Source organism: Lepisosteus platostomus, chromosome 9, assembly GCF_059453375.1.
Source record: "Lepisosteus platostomus isolate fLepPlt1 chromosome 9, fLepPlt1.hap1, whole genome shotgun sequence".
In the NCBI taxonomy this organism is placed as follows: Eukaryota; Metazoa; Chordata; class Actinopteri; order Semionotiformes; family Lepisosteidae; genus Lepisosteus; species Lepisosteus platostomus.
The window spans coordinates 50,004,461-50,028,311 of record NC_142619.1 but is presented as its reverse complement, the minus strand read 5'-3'; the positions used below and the strand labels follow the sequence as shown (position 1 = coordinate 50,028,311).

Below are 23,851 nucleotides of genomic sequence, written 5' to 3'. Positions count from 1 at the left end.
AAACACTGAAAACGACATACATAGTGGAAGCTATGTGGAACTGTTTTTATAATTGAGAACAGGAAGCCCTTCTTTATCAGAGATTGGTGGGAGTGTGGAACAAGCTACCCAGCCTTCTTATAAAAGCTGAGACCCTGGCTTCTTTCAAGAAACAGCTGGATGAGATTTTCGGATCAATTAACTACTAACAAATGGGCTTGGCTGGCCAAATAAGGAATAGTTAAAGGTTCATTCCCCTCTGAAATGTAAGAAACTCTCAGAAGAAGTCTCCACAACCCAAACATAGTGTTTTTTTTTTACAGTTTATCATGGAATGAACCTTTTACCTGTTCCTACGCATGCTGACACAGCTACCTAATAGATGGGCCAAATGTCTTCCTCTCATTTGTAACCTTCCTCATGCTTTTGGATTTTGGTAGGTACTCCTCTTTTTGGTGAGTATACAGTATAAAATATACAATACATAAATGTAGCATGCTTTTGGTTTTCATCACCTCTCAGCTAGACACATAGTCTAGCACATAATATTTTTAGTTTTCTTTGCAGTGTTTGCTGACATTTAACTTGTTTCCCCCATTAAAAGTGTTCAGGCTGTCATGAAAAACAAACTACTGTATGTACACACCATTTAGGAATTCCACAACATGGAACATCACTGGAAGGGCAGAGGGGAATTTTTGCAAGGCACTGTAAAAGATTATATTTCTCTTGAACTAAAAATATATATATATGTTTTGTCAAAAAAGAGTCTTAATTGCTTGATGCCTTATTCTTTGCAGTACCCAAATATAAATGGTTTCATTTCTGTAACAACAGCAAGATTATTACACATTGGAGATACAGTCCAGACCATTATTTTAGTATGTACTTCAATACTACGTTTAAGTGATTTTATCTATATCTAAATAGGGTATGTATCCTACATGCTCCGATTGAATCCATCTCAGTTAAGTACCAGAGCTTCTTAACCTCCTTTAGATTTTGGTTTGCATTTTGCCATTTACAGTTCTTAGAAACTCTGCTACAATTAATTTAAAACTAAACAAAAAGTCTACACATTCACTGCAAGTACTCTTGCATCAAGATCCAGCATGAGAACACTCATTTTCCACGCCCCTGGAATTGGAAATACAAATTTCCTTTGTTTTCCAGGACCCTCTGAACAGTCTCTGGGGAACCACAGGGGTCCACTGATAAAAATCCCTAATCTGGAGCATTTAAGAGCAACAGCACAGAAGTGACACAGACCGTAAGATGTCATACTATAGAAGCAAAGGTTAAATTAATCTGACTAACTGAAACTCAATTACAATAGTAATTGCTTAAATGTCTATGGTGCTCTTCATCCCAAAGCATCTCAAAATACTTCACATATACAGTATGAAGAGACTCCCTTCATGCACTACTGAAGTGCAGTACTAACAGTGATGTCTGGCAGACATTATGCCCCAGCAGACCAGGTGGAGAATTGAGAAACTGTTTCGCCAGTGGAATTAGGAGAGAAATTTATGGAGGGCAGATAGTTCAAAACCATAATGGAATTTAGCCAGGACACCAGTGCTCATACCCCTCCCATCATGAACAAGTGGGATCAGTTGATAGCAGTGTCTCGTGTCACTACTGCACTGTATACTGAGGCACAGGTGTAAAACGTCTGGTCCAGAGGGCAGAGTCCCAACTTCTCTGTTGCATTTTAAGTTTTAACAGATGCGATTCAAACAACAGTGAGTGAGCTCTCACACTGGAAAGCTCATTAATGAATCTGAAAAAAATCAAAATTTTCCAGCAGCGTAGAGCATAGAGTTGACAACAAGTCTCCCCGTTTCCGACACATTCCAATTTACAATTCTAGCATTATGTGCACAACCTTTATGGTGTTGACTGACTTTGGATTTATAGTTTAGTTTTTAATGACTTAAGGACACACATTTATTCTTCGTTTCATCTACAACAACAAATAACATTATGACAAGCAGACATAGTGACATTTGGTCACAGGCAGTCTTCCATTATAGCTTATTAATGTGTTTTCAAATGCCCTTACCATTTCACTCATACAAGTGAGTGCCTGAAGCTATAAAACAATTTATGGCCTGCACAAAATATTCAAAAATATACTATTACAATGGCATTGTGATATTCAGAAACTTATGAGAATAGATCGGCAAAGCACTGCAAGTTTGATAGGTCAATAGCCAGTAGTCTACATTGTTGCATTTCTGTGGAATATTCTATGGTGTTGGTAGCTGTCAATACCAATCCACTGCTACTGGACTCGTAAACAGATCTCTTATAGTTGTATGAAATGCACTGTTGAAGGAGTAAGATCACTCCTTATAAGATACTTTGCCGCATACATTTGGAAGTCCATGAGATTGATTTCTGAAACATTGCACAAGGTAAAAAATCAATGTGAACACTGTTGCTTTGATTAAAAAAATGCTCTAGAAGAACACAACAGTTTGTAGAAGGGAATATGAATCTTCACTGGTTTACTCATGCATTAGAAAAGAAAGTCGACTTCCATTAGATGTTGTTTAAGTGGGACACTGTAGTGAATGGCTAATATATACTTTTTTTAGGAAAAGTGAACCTATCTGCCATTTCTGTTATCCTTTTAGTTAGCTTCACAATATGAAAATATAACAGGAATATAAAAAGACTTTTAAAAACTATTCCATTGTGAAACCAGTTTTGAAAAGATTTCTATTCAAGCATGTCATTAGTTCTAATAAATAGTGCTTTTTCAGGGGCCATGATTGAAGCATTGTGTGGTACTACTACTATAAACCCCAATGAAAAGAAAAGCCAGGATTTCTCAAACTAACTGGAGAAACTCTTGCTACTACTAGATGCTTTGGGAAGAAGGCATATACAGTGCCTTGCGAAAGTATTCGGCCCCCTTGAACTTTTCAACCTTTTGCCACATTTCAGGCTTCAAACATAAAGATATACATTTTTTATTTTATGTGAAGAATCACCAACAAGTGGGACACAATTGTGAAGTGGAACGAAATCTATTGGATTTTTGAAACTTTTTTAACTAATAAAAAAATGAAAAGTGGAGTGTGCAAAATTATTCGGCCCCCTTGCGTTAATACTTTGTAGAGCCACCTTTTGCTGCGATTACAGCTGCAAGTCGCTTGGGGTATGTCTCTATCAGTTTTGCACATCGAGAGACTGAAATTCTTGCCCATTCTTCCTTGCAAAACAGCTCGAGCTCAGTGAGGTTGGATGGAGAGCGTTTGTGAACAGCAGTTTTCAGCTCTTTCCACAGATTCTCGATTGGATTCAGGTCTGGACTTTGACTTGGCCATTCAAACACCTGGATACGTTTATTTGTGAACCATTCCTTTGTAGATTTTGCTGTATGTTTGGGATCATTGTCTTGTTGGAAGATAAATCTCCGTCCCAGTTTCAGGTCTTTTGCAGACTCCAACAGGTTTTCATCCAGAATGGTCCTGTATTTGGCTGCATCCATCTTCCCCTCAATTTTAACCATCTTCCCTGTCCCTGCTGAAGAAAAGCAGGCCCAAACCATGATGCTGCCACCACCATGTTTGACAGTGGGGATGGTGTGTTGAGGGTGATGAGCTGTGTTGCTTTCACGCCAAACATATCGTTTTGCATTGTGGCCAAAAAGTACAATTTTGGTTTCATCTGACCAGAGCACCTTCTTCCACATGTTTGGGGTGTCTCCCAGGTGGCTTGTGGCAAACTTTAGACGAGACTTTTTATGGATATCTTTGAGAAATGGCTTTCTTCTTGCCACTCTTCCATAAAGGCCAGATTTGTGCAGTGTAAGACTGATTGTTGTCCTATGGACAGACTCTCCCACCTCAGCTGTAGTTCTCTGCAGTTCATCCAGAGTGATCATGGGCCTCTTGGCTGCATCTCTGATCAGTCTTCTCCTTGTCTGAGTTGAAAGTTTAGAGGGACGGCCAGGTCTTGGTAGATTTGCTGTGGTCTGATACTCCTTCCTTTTCAAGATGATCGCTTGCACAGTGCTCCTTGGGATGTTTGAAGCATGGGAAATCTTTTTGTATCCAAATCCGGCTTTAAACTTCTCCACAACAGTATTACGGACCTGCCTGGTGTGTTCCTTGGTCTTCATGATGCTCTCTGCGCTTTCAACAGAACCTTGAGACTATCACAGAGCAGGTGCATTTATACAGAGACTTGATTACACACAGGTGGATTCTATTTATCACCATCAGTCATTTAGGACAACATTGGATCATTCAGAGATCCTCGCTGAACTTCTGGAGTGAGTTTGCTGCACTGAAAGTAAAGGGGCCGAATAATTTTGCACGCCCCACTTTTCATTTTTTTATTAGTTAAAAAAGTTTAAAAAATCCAATAGATTTCGTTCCACTTCACAATTGTGTCCCACTTGTTGGTGATTCTTCACATAAAATAAAAAATTTATATCTTTATGTTTGAAGCCTGAAATGTGGCAAAAGGTTGAAAAGTTCAAGGGGGCCGAATACTTTCGCAAGGCACTGTAATACCCAATAAAAGAATACTGCTCCAAAGAAAGAATTCAAGCTGCTTCACAAGTGGACAGCTAAAGTCATAATTTGCAATGCTAGATATGCAACATAAGGTGCCTCGTATCATCCTTTTTCAGGTATTATGTGAAGGGTGCATGGTATTTAATTCTAGAAAATGTTCTTGAGAAACAACTCCTTTTATTAGCAATAACATTCCTTCTATTGCTCTGAGAAGCGAAGCAGGAAGATTTTGTTTAGTATTTTATAGACTTTAATAACAAAAAGCATTATTAGCATAAAAGTATGAATTCTACAAAGAAAACAGGGTATATATTTAAAACGTACTGTATAGCTCTTGGTTAAAAATCCACAAATCTTTGAAATTTATAATTTTGTGCCACTGGGTGGCAGCCTTTGACGGGGTTTTTTTCCACATTTAAATTTTTCTGTTCATATTCATAGATGTGGTAATTTCTCCCAGACACACGAGTCAAGCAAAACTAAAATCAATTCTTGATTATTATATTAAAATATTATTTTTCCCTTGTAGGGGTTCTGTGGTGGAATTATTTTATATGTGACACTTTCTGTCCATCTCGCACAAAGGCTTTTCCTTTGCTATATATATACTGTAGTATAACATTTGATTTTGAAAACGCAGAATACAGAAGTCTTTGGGTACATATGTAAGACAGCAGTGTAACTTACATCAACTTTTTTTAGAACTCTGAATGAATGGTTCTATTCTTTCCTAGACAAAAAAACTGATGTCACAGAGCTATCAATGAAAGTAAAAATGCAATCAAGTGTAGTGTACAATGTATCATTACTAAAACTGGATGGAGGGTTTTCAATTAGATTTCAGTTTCTCAATAGCTATCTGCATGCCTGCAGTTTATCCTTCCAATGATAAGAGGTAATTTTATTTTCCACAGTAAATCATTTAAAACATCTCATACAACAAAGTATGTTACCAAATTAATGAAAAAAGATTAACCCATACAGAACCAATTAATTGACAGTTAAGTTTTTTTAATTAACTTTAACAATACAAAAATATTGTTAAATTTACCTTCCACTTCTAAATTTAATGTTCTTGTTTAATGTTACCTTTATATTTACAGTACTACTGTATACAGTGCTTTGCAAAAGTAATCAGACCCTTGACCAATTTAAAAAAGGTGGGGTATTAATCATTAATTTATTCAGTTCTAATTTATTTTATTCAGCATCTAAGATGTGTGACACTAGTGCAATTGATTGGCATTTACTAACATTGCGCAACTTTTGTCTTCCTAAGAAACGTCTTTCAGACCATTGTGTGCTCCATGCTTTCAGGCAGATTTAAATTGATTGCACCAACTCGTAAGGAAAACAAAGAAAATGCGTTCTGAACATTACAAGTAGAACAAACAGCTTTTGGTGTCAAACTGTGGATCTTTTTAACACAACTCTCATACCCAAGACATAAGCCTGTCAATATTACTAAAATCCATACTACTATAAAATCATTTAAAAAAATGTTCTGCTTATGTGATCTGAAGACACTGCCCCACCTCCATACTAGTATTAAGAAATGTACGAAGCTTTGAAAACAGCCTTTTCAGTTGGATATTTTTCGAGAGTCAAATCAATCAGTTAAATAACTCCAGACTATTTCTGGCATTTATAAGATTTATCATGTGATTATACTGCAGAGCGTCAGCCTTTTTGTTATTGTTTTGTGACACTTACTCTATGTCAGTATATCAAATTAATAAAACAGAGTTAAACTTATTATATAATTAGCTCACAGATGAGGAGTTGATTTCATAGAATAACAAACATCTAAAATAAAATATTTTAATAACTATTTTACCCTTTGATTAAGTAAAATCCTGAGGAGCTCAACAGCTCGGGAAAATGCATGTGGCCATTCCTCATTCCATGATTTATAGTCATTTTAACTCACGAGGCTCAACTTGAACTTAAAATAAAAAGGAGTCCTAATCTGGCTCACGCAGCACATTCTATGTGAAGGCTATCTGGACAAAAACAAGGAAAACCTTGTTTCCTGGCATTCTTATAATGCACAAATATTAGGTAAAGAATGGAAGACTGAAGACCTGGGAGCTGATTCAACTGAGCTATTTGGCCTGTAGGTCCTGGGACAGATTAGGCAATTTGTTGTCTTGCTGCTGTAAAACTGGTTTAAGGCCACAGGGTATTATCATGGCACACTGAGGAATATTTATGCATAGCTTCTTACTCTAAACCTTGCAGCTAGACTAGCCGTGAAATCAACATCCATTTAAACACGGTCCCACAGGCAGACACAAAGGCAGCAAATAATAGAGTTGTTCAGTGATCACATCTACGTTCTCTGAGTGATTGGCGACCATTGATTGCTGAACCCGGGAAAACTGAAATTACTGCTTAATATAAAGTGTAGCTATCAAGTCCCTAGGGCGCTGAAGCCCTGTTATTATTTTTCACCACCCTCAAAAACTAAAATAAAAAATAATGACCTGCATGCTAGTACTCCCAACATAAATGTGCGCAACCAAAAATGCAGACAAAACGCATGAGATGCCTGGATGGCCTGATTATATTTACACAAAGGATACTGGTTCATGCATATTTTAGCATGTCTGGTAATCACAAAAACAATGTGTGACAATCTGTGGCAATTTCAATCAGGCCTGTCCCACTCTCCCACATAATTAACCCATAGGCCAGAAAAGAGAGTAATCGGCTGTTTATTATGATTATTTTCTAAATACACTCAAAATAAAATAAAGTATCACAATAAAACTGTTCAATGAGATTGATTCGTAGGCTCATATCATGACACTTATATAAATATAAATAAAGAAGTTAGTCAAAATGTCTTTTAGAGAGTGAATTGCTGGAGAAAGCTTATTATCAGAGATTTTAGTTGATAGCAGTCAGACCACAGTATGCAATCTCTCATGATTCCTGATGTGGAAGGTAATTAACTGGTACATTTCAAGGAAGAGAAGCACAATGTCTCATTTCTAATGTTTAAGCTTTTCTACGTTGTACCCACGTACCCAGAATACTGGCTAATCTGAAAATCCCCTACACAGGGCTGTGTAATTTTCTTGCTTTTTAAAAACTAAAATTCTGAAGATTTTGAATGTCCCTCTGGTCTGCAGCTGTCCTGACTCGCACTTTGAACTACTAAATCTATCTCCTCCAAGTCAACTGGACATACTGTACAGTACATCACCTATAACCAAAGAAGGTGACAGAAAAGCACTCTATTTTTTTTACACATGCAGTATACTCAGACCAAGGTCTCATACTCAGCACACACCCAGCTTGTCAAGGTTAATCACATTTACCAATCCATAAGGCTAACAGGTGCCCTAGAATGCAACAGGGATGGTCTTCATGACCTTCCTATAATATGAAAGATCACCGCTAGAACACATGGATTGGAAGTCACATTATCGGGATAGTGTTAACTCTGTGAAGAAAAGTTTGCTGATGCAAAAGCTCAGTATCCATCTCAAAAGACTGTAAAGCACTGTGTCCATATTACTGGCATTTTCTTCCTTTGTTAAAGCTTTATGCTACTAAGACACCCTGAGTAAGAACCTGACAACCCGACAAATGAGATATGTGCATAACTGAATAAGCTGTCTAGCTAGGCAGACAAGTTGTTGTAAACAGGGACCCTCGGTGAAGGCAGGAATGGTAACATAACTGCAGTACGAAAGAATATACAAATATTGATTATGCATATTTACCTTTTAATAAGTACAGGTATTCTGGGAGGGAAACTGCAGGAGAACCCAAAATGCTAGCATCACACATAAAGGGGTTGCTTTATAAATTGTAGAAGCATAAAATACAAATCCAGTTAAAACTAAAATTCTCTGAATCAGAAAGCAGAACAGCAAGTGCCCTGCAGGCCTCCACATTACTGAGATGTTGCAGGACAAGTCTGTCAGAGAAAAAAGAAACAGCAGTATACATATTCTCTGTAAGAAAGTGAGAACTGGGCAGACAAAACAGACAGTAATATACTGGTATAGCTGTGTGACTGACTGTCTAGACAATGTGCAACTGTGATTGCTAACAAGGAGGGCATTCTGATGTGAAAAGCATGCTGTAGTTGCAGCCAAAACATACATTATACTCTGGGCCATCTGCTTTAGCATCACATGGCTTAGTAGGGTATGAAGACTTTTGCTTTTCCAGATGAATTTCGACTTAAGGTTTTCACTATCATACCACAGCATTAAAAATTGATAATATTTGAAAAGACGTGCACTAATATTCCACGTTTTTGGAGGTCCCCTATTAGTGGCCAATGCTTTAGCTCTTTCTTGAGATGATCAAAATAACGAATTTGAATCTTTAACTTTTTAACACCAAATGGGTATTTTTAACCAGTCTGGCAGTATGGCTTACGTCTGGCATAAAGGCAAGCACATGATGTCCCAGCCCTTAGAAGCCTTATCAAGCACAGTTTGGAATGAAGGCAAAATAAAGAGAAGTCACATTGCAATGCATCTTTCTGAACAATTCAGATTAATAAGATATCCTCTTAATGTTATTGATTTAAGTACAAAATGTACTTACTGATTTCAAATAAAAAACAAGATGACAATAAATAAAGCAAATCATTACACGGTTAACATCAATTATTGAGCAGCTCAGAAAATGAATGACAGCATCTGTAATGAAAACATTGATTACAGAAAATTAGGCTGCTCTGTAACCTTTTTTTTTGTTTTTAAGTTTGGCTGTAAAACCTGCGAGCTAAATTCCACAACATTGATCTTCGGAAAACTGTCAGGTACAGATAGCACACATCCTATAGGTTTTAAATTGATGACTAAGAGCCAATTATACATGTTTGTCTCAGTACAGCTCAATTTTTACTCAAGCCACGCTCTTTGACTGCTGAATATGGGCATGAAGAACTGACAGTCCTGATTTAAATTCCAAACCATGGCAACCAGCTCTCAGGCAGCAACTTTGTGAAGCTTCTACAGTAACACAATATCATTCAATAAGGCAAACTCCCCTCTTGACACAAACCTAAAATTAAAGAAAACCACCTATTATTCTAATGGGAATTTTAACATACAAATATTTTTTTCCCGCTTAGTGTAATTGTTCTACTACAAATTGATACACAAACAGACCCCATTTATTCCTTATAAAGGAGCCCAAAACATATCCATAGTAATACTTTCTTCAAAGATCCATTTTACTCTATTGACACCTGTTCAATTAGTAACAACCCAATGATGCCTACTTACTGGCAGGAGTTGTTAATGTTAGTTGTTTATTTGATGCAGGAGCCTACAGTGATAATGCAGCTATAGTGGAGGAATATCTGTATTATACATCAGTAAATGTCTGTATTCCTACACATTATAATAAGAACTTTTTTAATTTATGAGTACTTTATAAGAATTTCACAGAAGTGTTCAATAGCATACATAACAAAAAATGAAAATAAAAGTACGGCTAAATATGCACGCTAAAAGCTGTAGTAGAAACATCGGTCTGTTGTCCATTCTTTGTAACGTGCTTTTCTGCTGTGTGAGATGTTCAAAATCAGCAGATCTAAGAAAAAAAAACTAGACTGTACTCATGCAGTAAATCCTTAATATCATATAGAACTATGCAATTCAGTGTTTTTTACAAGAGCAAGAGAATCTTAAAGCTAACTCTAAACTTCACAAAAGCAATTTATAGAGGATGAGAGTTATGTACTGATGCACAGTACTTTTAAGTACTGCATGGGTCACTGAATTATGCACAAACTGAAGCCTATTCAGTACCTGAGAATATGACCCAGAAAGTAAGGTATTATAGTAGTAAAAAAAGAGGCATATATCAATATTTCAGAGTAAGACAGGCAGAGTAAATTCTTAACCAAACAATGTTAAGCATGCTTAGAAAGCTCAGTTGCGTCATTCCCAATAATCACTTTAGCAGTCAAATGGAGGAAAGTGACACAAAGCTTTGTACCTACCAGGAGATGTTTGATTTCAGCACCATCAATAAGAATTATGCAAATCTGTAAAGCTGGTATTCGGACCTAAGCATAAGACCAGTCTTACCACAGTTTAGCTTAAGAAGCTTCTGACGAATCTGTACTGTATGTTTACCAGATAGACACCTGTAAAGTACAAGAACTTACAAGTACAAGTAGTTATAATTTGATCTGATGTGATCAGCTTCTTAAATAGATGTGAATGTCATCCGTTTATGATAGCAAACAATCTAAGCTACGTGTCAATACTAAATGTCCCAGCACAGGACCCTGTGGAACACCCTAACCAAGTGGAACAATATCACATTTAAAGGAGCGAAGATTTTCAGCTTAGCTGCTGAGAATCAAATAGGAAGCACACAATGGGAAATATGGGTGAGCTCTAGACACAATGAAGTCCAGCAGGATGATGTGACTGACTGCATCAAAAGCCAGACTTAAATCCAGAAGAGGAATATTAAGTAACATAGAGTCAAAAGCCATCAGCAAATTAACTACCTTCACAAGGGCCGATTCAGTGCTGTGTTTCTGAATAGAAAGGCTTGAAGGGCTCATTAGATAGAAGATAAGATTGTCATGGAGCTGTCACCCCCCATTTCTGAATTTGTGCAAGAAAAGACAAATCTAAAATAGTTAGAGGTTGCTTGTTATTAAGTACTTGAGGGTCCTGACCAGGGTTTAGTAACGCAACTGTGACAACACCAGATTTCAGGGATGCATTGGTGAGAATAGTAGTAAATGTACTGAGCACAGAAGTTACCTTTGTGTATGGAAGTAAGAATAGGATACAGGAGACAGTTTGGAAGTTTTCATTAACTGTAGTTATCAACTCAGTTACTTAAAATAAGGAAAAAAGAAGAGATTGTACATCAAGATGAGGGAGTTCATACTGCCCAAGTAACCCTACTACTAATACAACTTTGTATTACTATTAAAAAAAATAATCCTTTGAAAACTGCAAGGCGTTTTAAGGACTTCCAAGCAACATTCCATCCACTTTCTTTAATAGTATGAGTGAACTGCAAGTAAACAAAGGGGAAACTAGAAAGAAACCTCCCAAGTTTGGAATTCACTGGCCAAACATTAGGAATTATCTTTTCGCATACCACAGCTTGCTCTCCCTGAGACACACAGATAGGGAGAGAGCCTGGGGTCAGAGCGCAGGGTCTGCCATTGTACGGTGCCCCTGGAGCAGTTGGGGCCTTGCTCAGGAGCCCAACGGAGTAGGATTCCTCTGCCGGCTGCAAGATTTGAACCGGCAACCTTCTAGCAACAGGCGCAGATCCTTAGCCACAGAGCCACCGCTCCGCCCCTGTACAGTATGTGGAACAGGATGGGAACTGACAAAAGAGCAGAATACCAGCCAGGAGGCCAGCCTGGGACATGGATTGTCTGTGGGAGTCTTGACCAAGCTGTTCAGAATGAATTTGAGTAAATAGAGTGCAAATAGAATGACAGCTATCACATTTGGAGTTAACAGAACAAGGAGCTTGATTATAGGGTGCATTTCATGATCTTCTGTGCACTTAATGATCTTCTGTGGACATATTAACTAATTCTGCAAACTGTGGGGAGCAATTTGGAAGCATGTGTGGATGTGATTAAATCTGCCAAGGTTTCATGTCAACTGGTACAGCAGTTTACAACATAAAGGTAGTTGATGTTTTTCAAACTAAATGGCAGTCTGGCCAGTGTAGGTTATACCAGAGGTCCACTTCATCATTTCTTAACTGTATTGCCACTAAAATAATACCAACCATGTTTGGAGTCATTAGTCAAGTTGACTGTTTATTCATGAGGCAGTTGATGACACATTGTGGATGCAAATCAGAAACAGGTTTGCTTCATGAGCAAACCTGCGAAATCTCAATTCAGTGCTGTGGTTTAAGCTGGGAGAACAGCGTGGAGGTTACATGCAGGTTTGACAATGTCTCAGATGTTAATGATGTGCTTAGTAGAATAATACTGTACTCTGGAGTTAATTGGTCATTTTTTTAAATAGCCAGAGTTAGTGTTACAGGCTTTCTGTTGACAATTAAGAAAGCGAAATGGGAGCCAGGTGGCCATATCAGTATATGCAGGAACCCTATTTTCAAATATTTTCATCCTGTTGATACTGGAATTATACAGTATCTATAATGTCTGGAGTTAATTAGCCAAGCAGGGATTGTGCACAAGTGGTTTGCTGGATGTACCACGTTTCTCAAGAAGGTTTATGACCTGTTACAAGTGTGAAAATCAAGAGGAATCTTTCAGGTGATTTTTTTTAAGGGTTTTTGAATATATTTTTCAGACTTTAGAACAGCCACACAGGATCCCAGTTTTTACAAGAATATTTATGGCTTATCTGTTTCAGCCTACAGTATCTGCCTAGTATGAAGTGTCTAGGCTGACCCATACTGAAATGACAGATGTGGAGAGAAATACACTGTTAAGCCATTATAGGCTTCCAGGACTTGGAAGCAAAAATATAACACTAATGTCCCTATGTACTCTTGCCCCTGTGAAGTAGAAAAGTATTTAATTTACCTGGCGAAGTCAAGGTCAGCTTCACGGGACATAGTGATGTTAGTCAGATTCTGCTGTAGGACAAAAATATTTCTGCACATCTTCTTAATCCCAGATTCACTAATCCTCTTGAAATACTGGGCTCCATTGATCAGGATGCAGGAGATCAAATGGCCCAGACCTGAACAGTGAGAGAGTAAACACTTTTACACTCAAACACATAATACATTTCTCATCCAGGCCTCAGCCACAGAAAGCATTTTTCAATTTCTCCTGACAGCAGCGGCTACAACAAATGACTCTGGATGTTTCCTCATCATAATCATGTGTTAGAAAAATAAGACTTTATGGAGCCTATCATTTGTTATTTTGTTTTCTCATATATTACTGAAGTATCTCGCAGTCAGTTTTTGAAAAAAATGAATGTCTGGGCACCTGAACAAGAAGCAGTTTGCTCAGGATGATGTCATTCTAGTTCACGCACTGCGCTGCCTGTCAAGCTATTACCTCATAGTGACCGAAGAATGGCGGCAAGCGATAAGAATTAAAAAATACACTCAATTGTTTAAATGTTACATTCTAAAATACTGGCGAGATGTAAAGTCATTCTGTAATTTCATGAAAGAATAACTTGTGATACTGTAATGTAAACTACCTATCTTTGCTAGAGATTGACCGTTTAAACAAACATCCTAAGAAAATAACTACACGTGACAAGATACATTTTACAGCCATGTCATTACAGCTGAGATTTTTAAACTTGTGTGAAAATACCATACCTTCGAATATATACTGAAACTTGTGTTGCTGAAGACTGGCACTCATGACTTCTTCTATTGCACTGATGTCTTTATTGAGTTTCACCACTAGGGGGTCGTAGTCCATACTTTCCACATTGGCAACTATGGCATAATTCCCCTGCTTTGTGAGAGGGATGAGGTAATGGAAGCAATGAACCCTGTAAAAATTTCAAGTCCAAGGTAAGTCATAGCATAATAAATGCAAGGCTTTAAAAGACATGGTCCTGGTCTAGCCTATAAACTGCATTCATAATTCACAAAGTATTTACTGTTCCTTAATAAATGAAGAATGAATTATAACACTTATACTCTACCTTATTTTGCTTTTTGGAATTCAGAAGTGCATTTTTAATGATTTATAAATATCTTAATGCGCATAAGTGAACAGCTGCACTACAAAATTGCATCATAGCACTAATCTGCAATTTTTACCAGCCTTGATCTCCAGCACTGACTTTTAATTGAGTTATATTTTCGAACTGAACCGCTTCTTCCATCAACACCAATAATAAGTGTCTACATTTAATTTGCACATTTTTAAATAAGTTATGTACCTTCATGGGCTGTGCTCTTAATTATAGCTATGCTGGATAAATTATGTTTATGCACACAGAAAAAAGACTACTGAACGAAGAAAAAAACTTCAGTTGATCTAATTATATTAGCTGTATACTGTTCTGTTATTGTTAGTTGCTTGCTTTTTTGAAAATGCATATATTTTTATAGGGCATTGCTTCTGAAAAATAAACTGCTTGGGCCTCGGTACTGGACATAAAGGTCAGTGATGTAAGCAGATTTGTGGTAGTGTAGAGAATCATTTGCATATTTATAAGTCATCAAAAACTGTTTTTTTTTAAAAAAGCGTTGTGGGATTTTAAAACACATTTGAGACTTAGATACATAAGTTAAAGATTAAGTGGTTGATTTTCAGGTGAGTGTTTGTCTTTTGATTGCATTCACTGTACTTTAAAGGACAGCTGCTTGCTTTAGAAATGAAGTCACTAAAGTGCAGAACAATGAGCTGTGAATTAATTTAGCATTTTGATACTTCAAGCACAGAATACAAAATGCAAAACTCATTATCAAGAATATTGATACGTGGGCCATACCTGACTTCTAGGTGAAGCACCAGTAAGCAACGATCAGCCATCTCTTGAAATGACCTTGCAAGGTCATTGAGGGTCTGCATGATCTGCTCGCGGGTTCGTGTGTGTTCTGTATTGACCTGGGAATCCGAGCCTGGAGACATGGCTGAAAACAGTACATGTTGCATGTTAACGTACAGCACCTAAAACACAGTGTCTGACAGTGCTCACTGAATATGTGGATTACAGTTTCTCTGATATAAACGGCAAAATGTGGCAGTAATGAGTAGTCAAAATGTTATCCCTCCACTGAAAAGGAAATCCAATTTTCAGCTTTTGAAAATGCAATATTTGCTTCAAAGCTATACTACCAAATTACCCATGTAACAAAGTGAACACAGGATTTTCACCAAAGAATTGGAACAAACCAATCTAAGCATTGTGAAAGTCTGGAAATAACTGCCCTGCTGTGTTGTCAAAGCTGATACTTAAATAGGTGAATGTGAGCACAGAAGTCTTATCTAATACACGACAAAACTGCAAAAATTGGTATTTTGCTTTTAAAAATAACCTTTTAGAGAAAACTCATCAAAGCCGCAATCAAAAGGCTTGCATTTTCCCTCAAATAAATGCCCGTCTTTTTCCTGATCAAAACCACTTTCAACTTTTTTCCATTGCTTATAGTGACAGTGCAAACTTCCTTTGTGTGTTTCCAAAGCTGTATATACAGTATGATAAGACTGAATGTCTAAAATGTATAGCCCTCATGAATAATGAATGTTTAAATGCAAACTATAAGCTTCATTCATAAGTATTCTCCTTCACCTACTAAAAGACCTCACAAAATGTGGGGAGAATTATAATGATATCTAAAATGTCTACTATTTACTGTTTCTGTCTCGCCTATAAGGAAATCCTCACCAGTACACCCCAGCCTTTGAATTACAGCACATCATTATTCTTCCCACTGTTGCTTAAGTACTCTTTTGTGATCCTCTGTGCTTTGCAATCCATAACAAGTCAGTGTCTTTAGAAAGATTGCTTCTTGTAAATCAATGACAATAAATTAGAAAACATTAAGGAGGAGAAATAAAATAATGTAATACTGTTCAATGTATATAAATCTATATAGCAAACACAGCACTGCAAATACTGTGAAGCTCACTTCACCCTAGACAAAGAAAGGAATGGATTTTAAGAGAAATCCAGTTTACTTGCATGCAGCATCAGACACTTTTATGAACTTTTATTTTTCTTTCCTTAAACTTCTTGATTACAATTTTTCTAACGGAAACCAACATTATAGTATACATTTATTTAATTTAGAGTGCATGCCTGGTGAGTGTAAGTCACAAGTTTCCTCTCTAATATGGAATGTCTGATTCACTGTCACAGCTCTGTGGTGTCTTGTATGTCCGTGTGGGGGGTTATGACTTCCAATATCCATCTCTTCTCAGATCCTCTTTTCCTTCAACAAGTTTCATTATCTACAGTATATTCTGCTACTGAGAAAGTGTGCTTAAAAATGTCTTTTGAATATCCGAACCAGAATACCATAAATTTGTATTTAGGACAAGTCCTAGTTCATAAAAACACCAAGTTTTTGGTACAAGAATACTGTAAAATCTGTATTTAAAAAGCTAGTATCACCCGGACATATTTTAAAGTAAATACTTAATAGAATGCATTCTTTAGTTACTTGATAACAGCAATCCAACAGCTATTATGATTACTGTAAGCTCAAGAGGCTATTTTGATTAAAAAATATCTCTGATTCCAACATTCTGTCAAGGAATAAACATAAACATCGGATGAGACGTAAAACTGAGGTCCTGACTCTCTGTGGTCATTAAAAATCCCAGGGCGCTTTTCGAAAAGAGTAGGGGTGTAACCCCGTTGTCTTGGCCAAATTTCCCATTGGAATTTACCAATCATGGCCTTCTAATAATCCCCATCTATGAATTGGCTACATTACTCTGCTCTCCTCCCCACTGATATCTGATGTGTCTTGAGCGTTCTGGCGCACTATGGCTGCCGTCGCATCATCCAGGTGGATGCTGCACATTGGTGGTGGTGGAGGGGAGTCCCCATTACCTGTAAAGCGCTTTGAGTGGAGTGTCCAGAAAAGCGCTATATAAGTGTAAGCAATTATTATTATTATTATTATTATTAAGATGTATTCAAGACAGGAGACAGATATGTCCCAAGCCTGATCCAGGAGGAACACTGTCCCTTATCTTTTATGCACCAGCTGAACTTTTAATCACAGGCAAACTGATTTAAGTTTACAATGTGGAGCATATTTGTAAATTTGTTTCAGAATGGCGTTCATTTAGGTGTCCTGCCTGGAATCTTACCAATTTAACCTCTGCAGAAGGAAGAAATGCTCATTACGGTGGGAATTACCCTGTACCATAATGAGCATTTCTTTCTTCCCATCTGTGTCTGTTAAGCATCAACTGATCAACTAGTAAGAGCTGTTTAGTCAGAAAAAATGGCAAGCAAATGAAGGGGAGGCTGTGAAAAGTTCTGTATGCTGATTCGGTTGGCAACAGTAACCTTGAAGAAACAAGTTAAATTAAAGTTAAAACAAGCAGGCACACCAGTTAAGGCATTAATTAGCACTAGGGATATATAAATCATTTAGAATAAAAACAAGGATATACAAAGTTCCTCCAAAACTAGGACTGGGGACCACTGTCCAAAACCTCTAGCTTTATATTCCTCTGATGTAATACCTAAGAACTACAGTATATGCACAATCATCAATAAAAGAATCATCACCCACTGCTCATACATACAGTACATGAGAGTCTTTATTATCCCCGAGGGGGTAATGTGTTTTACAGCAGCAGTGTTGGTGTTCAGACGGACAGAAAACTAAAGCACGACAAGAACAATATACATTCATATTTGCGTAGAAAATCAAGTCTTAAGTAATGATATGGCTAAAGGTATGAATGAGAACTTAAATCTATTGGTTTTGGACTTGGGGAGTTGGTATCTGCGTTCTGATGGGAGTAACTGGAAATCATTGAATAAGGGGTGTGAAGGATCATCACTGATGGATGTTGCTTTACACAAAACACGTGAATGATAAGATGGTGGAGGGGCTGGAAGATCAGCACCAATGACCTTCTGACATAGGGGTGTAACCCCGGTGTCCTGGCCAAATTTCCCATTGGCCCTTACCCATCATGGCCTCCTAATAATCCCCATCTATGAATTGGCTTCATTACTCTTCTCTCCTCCCCACTGATAGCTGATGTGTGGTGAGCGTTCTGGCGCACTATGGCTGCCGTCACATCATCCAGGTGGTTGCTGCACATTGGTGGTGGAGGGGAGTCCCCATTACCTGTAAAGCGCTTTAAGTGGAGTGTCCAGAAAAGCGCTATATAAGTGTAAGCAATTATTATTATTATATTTTCAAAAGACTGTCCAGTTTGTTCTTGCCTCTCTGATTCAGGTGGCCAAACAAGCAGATCAGGGTAAAAGTTAGAACAGATTCAAGGAAGATCAAGTTAAAGGTTAGAACAGATTCTATGACACTATGCCCTTCCTTTTGGTGACTGGAGGGAATAGGTTGGAGGAGGCTTCCAACATACTTGAGTGACAGAATCACCCAAGTGCGGCCTGTTCACAGATTCGTGTTCTTACTTGAGCTGCCATGGGGGGGTTGTATGAATGTTTATGAATCATATACGTAGGGTGGGCTGTACAACAGTAACTAGATCACACAGCAACAAAGGAATGTTTTTAAAAGGATAACACCAATGTTCTCACATTTATGGAAGCCTGTTTCCGCCAGGGAGTAAAAAAAAAAGCACTATGGTATCTCAGAATTGCGACTTAGCAACTCAGAATTGCGACTTAGCAACTCAGAATTGCGACTTAGTAATTCCAGATGGAATAGTGCACGATGGGCTTTTAAAAAAAGTTTTTATTGAAACACCAGAAATACAAAAATGGAGACAGAATATAAAAATTAGATACAGAAATGGACAGTTCAAATCCAGAGGAATTTACAATTATAAAAGCTGAAACTTATACTTTTTACATATTTCCATTGTATGTCCTTTTTTACTTAAAAAAGGTCTGCTTTAGCTCAGCTGGCAAGACCTGGGTTCGAGCCAATGCAGTGAGACAAAGTAGGGTGAGAGTGGCGAGGGCACAAGCCCTAGAACCCGAATCCGTTGCAATAACAAAAGGACAGACAATGAAATGTGGGCTATTTCGAAAGTCGCAAATGTGAGATACGAAGTCGCAATTCTGAGTTACTAAGTCGGAATTCTGAGATACTAAGTCGGAATTCTGAGTTACTAAGTCGCAATTCTGAGATACCATAGCGCGTTTTTTTTTACTCCCTGGCGGAAACAGGCTTCTATACACATTGATGCTGCATATTGGCAATCAAGCAAAACTGGTATGATCAGTTTGGAAGTTTGGAAATTTTACCCAGTCTTTGGGCAGACTGAAAAAATACAGTAAACCCTTCTCCAATGTGTATTTAATTATGGATGGAAAAATCAGACTACCTCAGGTCAAATGCATGTTTTTTGTTTAAAAGTGTTTAGTTACTGCTTTTATATGCCCCCAATATCTCCAAAACTCATGCGCCATCACACACCATTCTCTCACTCTTGCGTATGCTGTTACCGCGAGAACTGTGGTGGAGTCTTTATGGTGTTTGCCTTTTAAAGGTCATCTTTGGACTCTTTTGGATTTTTTGTTTTGGTTAATACCCTTACAAAGCAGTATGGCATATCACAAAGCACCTGAAACTGGTAGTGTAGACTGAAAAAAACCTCACAAGGTGACAATATTATCTGAAAAAATAAAGATTCTGGGTAAGTTCTGAAAAGGTATGAGTGTCCTCAGCTTTAAAACTCAAAGTTGAAAGCATTAATTACTTTTTACTTACCATATGTAAATGTTATAAATGTTTTTGCTTTCTTTGTACTACATATATTTTCATTTCACATAAAGTTCGGTAACATACTGATAGATCAACTGGCTTCTGGGGAAAACTGCCCAGGTGTGTGTGTGTGCCTTGCAATGGGCTGGTGTCCCATCCAGGGTGTATCTTACGCCAGTTGCTTGTCCAGTTAGATACCAGCTCTCCTGTGACAAGGCAGTTAGAAACTGGATGGATGGACATAGTGCAGTATAGGTAGGGCACATTAACTGTGTGTAATAATATCTATACAGATGCAGCCATTCAAAATGGGTGAGGTATTTCGCGGCATACCCCGGTGGGCGTGTCACAGTATCACGCGGTATCACGCATTTCACGTGTGTCACGTGACTAACTATCCGGCGTCGCCTTGTAAAACCGCCAGGGGGAGCTTAACCTCTCATGTACAGCATTTGAGCCTTTAATTTTGAACTGTGTATTACAGCATGTTAATCATCAGTCATTAAAATGTTGGTATATATTATGAAAGCAAGATTGCTCAGTTGGACAGAAGTACACAACCTACCTTTATCAGAAATATTTATGCATCAAAGCCTTTACTGAAGATATTACTAATAGTATTAATAATGGATGACTTTGGACAAGCTGTATACTCAAAGTATAATTTCTTTAGCACATTTGTACAAGCACTTGGAATCTGTCCAAGCCATACTTTGTCAGGCATTTTGTTTTACTTCAACGGGGCATAAAAACTTCCTTGCTTTTAACAGGGCGTTTCATAATTTCTAGCTACGAAAATGATTTAAAATGCGACACCTATCATTCAACTAGAGCTTAAAATATCACAAGGAAAAATACACACCGGTATTCCATTTCTCCCTAAACATTGTAAGCTTCGAAGTCTTTAACTAACGTGATACCGGAGTCAACAAGCATACTTTTAGAATTTGATTAAAAGGGAATATAATATGGAATCGCGTATCTAAAGAATTTAATAACGGTATGATTATATCCGTGTACTGCGGCAGGACTGTGTAAGGCTGTTTCGCCTACCTGAACATGCGAGCTGTCTTGTAGCCTACTGGTCTAGGTGCGTGACTTCCAACTGGTAGGTTGTGTGTTCGAATCCAGCTGGTGCTGGACTTTTATTTTAACAAACATTTCTTCGAAAAAATAGGTAAGCGATATTATGGACAATCAATTGACTTTTATATTTCAAAATATCGCAACATGATCGATATTTGCGATATTTTGAATATATCTTCCCTTCTGACAGTGGTTCCTGCTTCTATTGTGTGTGTGTGTGCAACAGTAAATTTTTATAGAGAAATAGAGGCGGGACAGTATGCGTTACAATATAAACATTTATATTGATTTAAATCGTGTTCTGATTTAAATCGCAAACGCGTGTTTAATTATGTGTTTTTTAATCATGATCAGGCTAATGCATTTCTACATTTTCTGTATGAACCAGCTTAGAGGTTCATACAGAAAGACAGCTTGTGTTTAAATTGAGTGTAAGGTAATTTATGCTTCTAAAGTCATGGTCAGTATTGTTGTACTGTGCTGTACTGTGTCACATTATTTTATAGCGTTTTTATTGCGTTATTAAATCCGGTGGCGCTGTGTTAGTTTCCTGACTCACATTATTTAAACTGCGACACTGATCATTCATCTCTAAATAAACTTTATTTTATATAGCATTTTAAGCGAATAGGTAATTAGATTGCTCATAAACCTAATCACTTTTTCTACATAAACACAGCGTGATTGCTCTCTGAAAATGCTTTTCCTTTATTTTTAAAGTAGGCTCAGATTTCAACTATAGATCGTATTATTATAAACTTTCTTGGAAAAATGTATTTTATGTAAACCATGTTTGCTATTAATTCATTTAGGGCTAAAATACGTTCATTGTCTTCTAATCGAGTCGAGTTGACATTGGAAGCCTGCCACACCCGGACCGTTAACGCATTAGCACGTCAAAGCCCATTGAGCCAGTATTGGCTTTAGTATCCCCCCCTTCTCCCCTCAATTCAATTCAATTCAATTCAAGGTGTTTTATTTACATGACAGATGGGTACAAGCAGTGTTGGGTACTGTATGTATATTGTAACGCTTACGGCAGACAGGCACTGTGTAGGAGCCGACGCACCAGAGCAGCGCCTGCAATTTTTATATTTATAACTTAGTTTTTAAAATTAGTCAAGCAATACGAAGCATCTCCTTTTACTTAGTGCCTGAGCATACTGCAACGCGTGTGAAGCCCATAAACGATATTAATTTTGGAACTTAAACATACAGTATATGGCTGGTCTCGGTACTTTAAAGAAAACATACACACCAGTATTCCATTTCTCCCTAAACATTTTAAGCATCGAAGTCTTTAACTAACGCGATACCGGAGTCAACAAGCATACTTTTAGAATTTGATTAAAAGGGAATATAATATGGAATTGCGTATCTACAGAATTTAAAGACCAGACAATCGCAAACTCGTTTTCAATAAAATTATTTTATTCATTCAGCAGTTTGTGAGAGGGACATCCAGCAGGGAGAGACACACACACCGGTTTTCATTGACAACATTGTTTTTTTTTCAATTCCTCTTGTCTAACAGGAATGTTTTGTTTGTGGACAGACTGTTAGACAAGAGGAAAAGACTGCCTCCTCCTACGAAGCATTTCGTTGATCCGATCACGAATTCTTTTCCAGTCGTACGCAGCAAGGGTTGAGAATCTCCGATTCACCATCGTACTAATGGTTTCCCGGAGATTGGGTTAAAAAAAAAACAAAAAACATACTAACAACTGTGCCATCCTACTCCTTAGTTAATACATTTTATTATTCATAAACAGTTAACATTGTTAGCAAAATATTTTGAATTATATTTAACCCTATTTTTTCTTTAGTTTTGTATTTAACTTATTATATGATAGTCAGACTTAATGTATATTTGAACAATGAAAATATATTTTTACAAGATTTTACATTAAGCACTTAAAATTAATATGGTTAATAATAGTAAACTGTAACATGCTGTAACAAGATCGGTTACAAGAAGAAAATGCTTTCAGAGAAAATGTTTCAACCAAACTTGTTCCCACACACCCCGCCCCCACTACCATTAGAATATACACAAACATTTTAGCGTTTCATTCTGAGCAGAAGACCCTCACACCTGAAGAGTGCTGGCTGTGACGAATTAAACCGGTTTTACAGGTTTCAATCACAGACCATGTGACATGGGACTCAGTAAACTACAGTAACACCGTATTTGATAACGCTTTAAAAACGCTATAAAATAATGTGACTTGGCACAGAACAAGTTTACAACACAGTACAAAGATAAATGCTGACCATGACTTTAGAAGCATAAATTGCCTTACACTCAATTTAAACACAAGCTGTCTTTAGCCCTCTAAGCTGGTTCATACAGAAATGTAGAGATCTAGGCTCAGAACACACAGCTTCATTAGCGAATACATATGCAGGACAACTAGAGAAGACGTTTTACAGAGGGTGGATTTTTAGAAACATCCCATCAGACATCCCATCATATTCACAACGTGAAATCTAGAAAATAATATTACGTAACCAAAATCCGCAATATGGAAACAGAACCTGTGTAATTGTTGATAGATGATGTACTCGTAACATTTTTTCAAGACGAACTACAACATTTAAAAAATGACTTGTATGTACTTGATATCTCTAATCAATCCACGGGTCCCAGCACAAAACGAAAGTAAAACGCATACCGTTTCTCGCTTCTTATTGCTCAAAAGTAATTTGACCGTATGAAATGCATAATATAAACCTAGAAACATATACGTGAGCAGTACTTAAGCACTGTAGTATCGGTGTTAAGACATACCTCTCAAATACTGTAAATCAAGTTAAAAATATCTCAAGACCGATTCTGGTCGTAATGAAACCATGCAAGGGAGTTTTTATGTCCGTTGCAGTTCTTTTGCAACATGAATATAATTATATCGTTATTAATTTCTTGAGATACGCGATTCCAT

General features: G+C 37.4%; 1 protein-coding gene across 2 annotated transcripts in view; it reads right to left on the bottom strand.

Moving 5' to 3' along the window:
* exoc4 (exocyst complex component 4) overlaps positions 1-23,851 on the bottom strand; it is a 225,777-nt gene that overhangs the window by 8,031 nt on the left and 193,895 nt on the right. For both annotated transcript variants that reach the window (XM_088645406.1, XM_088645407.1), the window contains exons 15-17: positions 14,933-15,074; positions 13,803-13,981; positions 13,045-13,204 (exon numbers count right to left, since the gene is read on the bottom strand). In XM_088645406.1, the coding sequence (XP_088501532.1) occupies positions 13,045-13,204; positions 13,803-13,981; positions 14,933-15,074 (481 nt within the window). The remainder of the gene's footprint in view (positions 1-13,044; positions 13,205-13,802; positions 13,982-14,932; positions 15,075-23,851) is intronic.